This window comes from Limulus polyphemus, unplaced genomic scaffold (genome assembly GCF_000517525.1).
Source record: "Limulus polyphemus unplaced genomic scaffold, Limulus_polyphemus-2.1.2 Scaffold3939, whole genome shotgun sequence".
Classification (NCBI taxonomy): Eukaryota; Metazoa; Arthropoda; class Merostomata; order Xiphosura; family Limulidae; genus Limulus; species Limulus polyphemus.
This window is the reverse complement of record NW_013669549.1, coordinates 1-5,062: the sequence shown is the minus strand read 5'-3', so window position 1 is coordinate 5,062 and position 5,062 is coordinate 1. Positions and strand designations below refer to the sequence as shown.

Below are 5,062 nucleotides of genomic sequence, written 5' to 3'. Positions count from 1 at the left end.
GACCTGATGTTGAGGAGGGGGTAGTTTAATACAATATGGATTAGGCTGCATGAAGTTTCACTCAAGTGAATACTTGCGTGATTCTAAATATACACGTATAATTACTCCTTGTATTTTTATTGCTATTTTTATTCATGTCAACAGTTATGCCGATAGTAAACAATGATTAGTTTTTCCTTATTTTCTGTAGGAGAAACCTTTTTATACGACGTAAGACTGCAGTCTGCCCGACCTTCAACGAACGGAGGGACCGCTAATTGGGTGGAAAACTGTACATGTCCTCGTGGTTACGTTGGTCAGTTCTGTGAATCTTGTGACCAAGGGTACACCAGAAATATTCCTGGCGGTAGCAGATTTGCTAAATGTATTCCTTGTAACTGTAGGCGTGTTTCTTATGATTGTCACCGTGAAGCAGGTGTGTTTCATTATTGTGTTTCTTATGATTGTCACCGTGAAACAGGTGTGTGTTTCATTATTTTGTTTCTTATCATTGTCACCGTGAAACAGGTGTGTTTCATTATTGTGCTTCTTATGACTGTCACCGTGAAACAGGTGTGTTTCATTATTATATGTGCCACTTTCCATATTTCCTTTAGACACGTAATGGAAATCTGATCACAAGATTTCAGATTTACATACAGTGATAACTGAGTAAACTGGCTCTTACAAATACAATTTATTCTATCATTTGAAACAAAAGTGAGTATAGGTGACATCAAATACAAAGGATTTCAATACTGTTTCATCAAAAAATGTGCTCAACCAAAGTTGGCGGATGTTTTTGTTGTCTTTCAAAATTTCTAGTGCTTGCTGGAAGGTTTGTTTATTTGTAATTAAGCACAAAGCTACACAGTGGGCTATCTGTGCTCTGCCCATCACGGGTATCGAAACCCGGATTATAGCATTGTAAGTCCGCAGACATTCCGCTGTGCCACTGGGGGGGGGGGGGTTACTGGAGTGATTTGCACATTTTAATAAAAAGGTTAGAAAAAAACCTCATTTATACTCCTGATAATTATAAAAGATTGTTTAATTTTAACCAACGTTTCGCCCTTCACCTTCTTCGGGAACATTACACAAAACTGTTTGATATTAGAATATTAGTTAAATTATAAAACTGCGTGTGATGTTATATTTCTCGAGTCTGCCGTAAGGTACCTCTAGCAATGTATAGAATATTATTATTGTTTCACTATTCCTCTAAGCTATACTAATATACGTTATATATTACTTACTAGCTGGGGTACCCGTCCCCTGGACGGAAGTTATGTAAATTCATGATTAATGGCAGGTTATCTTAGGACATGAAAAGTTGCTTCCCTTATACTCTAGTCTCTAATATCAAATAGTTTTATGTACTAGCCCCGAAGAAGCTGCAAAGGCGAAACATTGATGAAAATAAAAGTTATCTTGTAATTATCTGGTGTGTAAAAGTCGTTTTTTTCTAACTTTATTATACAGTTCAACAACAACAAAAATTTCTCAGCTACTATTGTTTAGTTTTGCCTGAATACCCAGAATAATAAATTCATGCAAAAATAACAGTCACTTAGATGATCTTTGGGCTCGCACCATATCATGGGAACTGCAAATGGCATACTTGCTCTCTTTTTATTAAGCCACTGTGTCAAGCAAGATGTGTAAACTCTACAACACATGTGGAGCCCCATGTTTTTCTTGGTCACCAATTTTATACCCAAAGTAAGCTACCTTTACCTTTTGTGTGATGTTTCTCCTTTGTGAAACTGTAATATATTTTCCACAAATGTAGCAGAAACTGTTTGGGTGATTTTTGCACTTTCGGACTCTACTTGAACTGGAAGCAGTCAGTATTTCAAATGATTTCCTAAAAAATATAAAAGAGAGTTTAAAAAATAAAAAAAAACAACTAACATTTGCAAAATTTGATTATATAGCAGGTATGATGCGAGGAAGAAGATTGGACTTTGTTTTGATTATGCCCGAAGCGAGGCGAAGTGACAAACTGAGTGAGTGAGAGCGACTCAGTGAACTTTTATGTTCAGTCGAGAGACTTCTCGAATGTTCTAGTAAACTGGGCACGTGAGCGTGGGAACGAAGCAAAAATTGTGCAATTTCTACAATTATACCGACAACAAATAGCATATATGAACAATATGTTTGGAATTTTGCACCAATACAAAACAGTAAATGTTACCAAAATGTACGTCTTTTACCAATTAAACTTAATTTCACAGCATGTCTATTGTCCTGAGTTGATTGCATGATATTTCACTTAGTATAGATAAAATATTGATATATTTCAATAACTCAAAATGTAGAGGTGATAGAGAAATTTTTACTAATTTTTTTTTAAATAAGTACCATCAAATTACCCAGAATGACTTGAGTTTTCTCCAGTAGCAAATTTTTTGTTGTCCAATTGTTATCAAGGCTGGTAAAAGATTATCGTCGTTTAACCTGAAAAAAAATTTAACGAGCTATAATTTTCAAACTTTTAATAATTTACTATATTCAGTAGAAAAAAAGTTTAAAGATGGTTGAACTATAACTGTTCTGATCTAACAAGCTTTAAAATTTTAATACTAGAAATAAACGACCTTATAACACCAAACTGTTGTTTTTATTTAATTAAACACTCGACATTTCGCTTTACAGCTTCTTCAGGAACATTTCACTAAAACACAAACCAAAACTGATATTACAAAGCTTCAAATGGATTATTTAGAATAACACACACATTACATGACTTAGAGTAGTTAGAAGTACGGCTTTTATACTGACTGTTATTTCTGTGAGGGACGTATATATTAAATTTTTGTTTATTTAAACCATTTGAAGCTTTTTATTGTCGGTTTCGGTTTACGTTTTAGTGGAACGCTCCTGAAACGCTGTAAAGCAAAACGTCGAGTGTCTAATTAAATAAAATTTGGTGTTATAAGGTCGTTTATTTCTAGCATTAAAATGTCTTCAATACACCAATATGCATTACAGAAATTAAATAATAAGCCTTAAAGTTTATTATTAACTGACATATTTCATCAGCAATAAATTTGACAAATAAAACTAAGATAAAGTGTTATTGTTATTTTTCCCCTAACAGACATTTTCATAAGGTCAAATTAAAATAGAATGGTACAGAGCTAAAATATTTTTTACTTATATTGTTTACCACGGTTTGAAGCTCAAAAATTGGTTCATTTTCAAAAGTTTGTTAATATTTTTTATTTTGTAACAGACGAAGCTTAACAGGAAAGTCGTTAGAATAACACACATATTACATGACGTAGAGTAGTTTTAAGTACGAACTTTTTACGGACTGTTATTTCCGTGAGGGGTGTATATATTCTATTTTGTTTCTCTTAAAGCAGTTGCCCCCCCCCCAGTGGCACAGCGGTATGTCTGCGGACTTACAACGCCAGAATTCGGGTTTCGATACCCGTGGTGAGCAGAGTACAGATAGCCCATTGTGTGGCTTTGTACTTAATTTCAAACAAACCCTCAGTATCTCAGAAAAAAACTTAAAACAGTTTGTACTGAGAGGCGTATCTACATTTTTTTTTCTATTTTGAAACGGCGGATTCTTTTTTCTTTTGTTTCATTAGCAGCTTTCTATATAACACATCTATATAGATAGATATGCTTTTTTCAGGAACATATAATTGTCCTTTTAACACAGATGATGAATTTTGCAAACAATGTACTTTCGGATGCGATAAGAAACCACTCTCATTAAATCACCTCGGTTGTGAACGACTTCCTTGTTCTCTGGAATTTGGTTGTAAGGTCTTACAAAAGGATCAAGTCAGTTTTACCGAGTGTCCCATAGACCAGACAGGTATGTTTTGTGTATTTCTATAATGTCTATTATTATCATCTATCTGTTTGTTTGTATCCGTCAAAAAGCTGGTTCTTAATTTCATAACTGCCGACCTTCTTATCTATCTCTGTATCTTTAATTAACCTATTAATCTTTATGCCAACCCGTCAGCTATTGCGAGATCAACCTTTGTTTTTTAAGTACAAAAGTAATGTTTTATTTATTTTCGAAACTATTATAAAAACAATTATTCACCAATGGATTATCACAAATGATGGTTGTTGTATTATTACGTGTTGCAAGATATTTGGTGAGAACCAAATTCGATTACATTCTGATACTAACGGATACTCGTTCTTAAACGAATATTGGTGTACATAAAAGTGTTGACCTGCCTTGTTTCAGAAAAACAGTTTCTCAACTATAAACACGAGACAACTGATCTCGATGTGTATTTGTTTATAAATTCGCTTTGTTTATGTGAATTTATACCAAAAGAAATTATTCAAATATTTGTCTTAAACAGGTCTTAAATTCATGTGTATTTACACCAACAGCCTTCGAGCTATCAAACTGTTTGTTCTGAAAGATCGTTTATATAGTATGCATTAATTTGTTTTGAAATTCATTTACGAGTATTTGTATTTATTATACGTTATTGCATTGCTACTATAAGCGTAATATTAATAGTAAATTAAGCAGATACTTGTAAGTGTTTGTGCTTTAGTTAAGCACAAATGTACTTACAAAAAACAATTTGAACAGTTTGTAATATTAAGCTATAAATTACTCCTATATATCTTTTCTACAAATATGATTTTGAAAAATAAGAGTTTATATAATCAAAATAATAAAATATTTCATTTATTAAGTTTAAATAATAACATTTAAAACATAAATTTTCTTTTAATTCGGTTACAAATGGTATTACCACCTGTAGCTCAGCGGTAAGTCCGCTATAAAGGCTTATAACGTTAAAAATCGGGCTTTGATACCTGCGGTGGACAGAGCACAGATAGTATCTTTGTGCTTAACAACAAAGAAACAGCTGGTATCCACTTTGTACCAAATAGTATATATTTGTCTTATATAACTGAACCTTTCTACCGGGTGTCCGAAAAGTCTGGAACCGGTTGCACTTCATTGAATTTTACAGAATGTGTTTGGATTAACAGCAAGCTTAACTTGACCTTCTCATGTATTGACAGCGCTATAAGCAGTCATGTATCTGAAATTAAGAAACTCTGCAAATCACCTATGTTT

At 33.1% G+C, this 5,062-nt stretch overlaps 1 protein-coding gene across 1 annotated transcript in view; it reads left to right on the top strand.

Annotated features, from left to right (window-relative positions):
* Positions 1-3,817, top strand: part of LOC111088521 (laminin subunit gamma-1-like) — a gene marked incomplete at its 3' end in the record, with an annotated part of 13,969 nt that extends 10,152 nt beyond the window's left edge. The window contains exons 4-5 of the mRNA XM_022398939.1: positions 191-415; positions 3,632-3,817. Of these exons, the coding sequence (XP_022254647.1) occupies positions 191-415; positions 3,632-3,817 (411 nt within the window). The remainder of the gene's footprint in view (positions 1-190; positions 416-3,631) is intronic.
* Between the last annotated feature and the right edge of the window lie 1,245 nt (positions 3,818-5,062).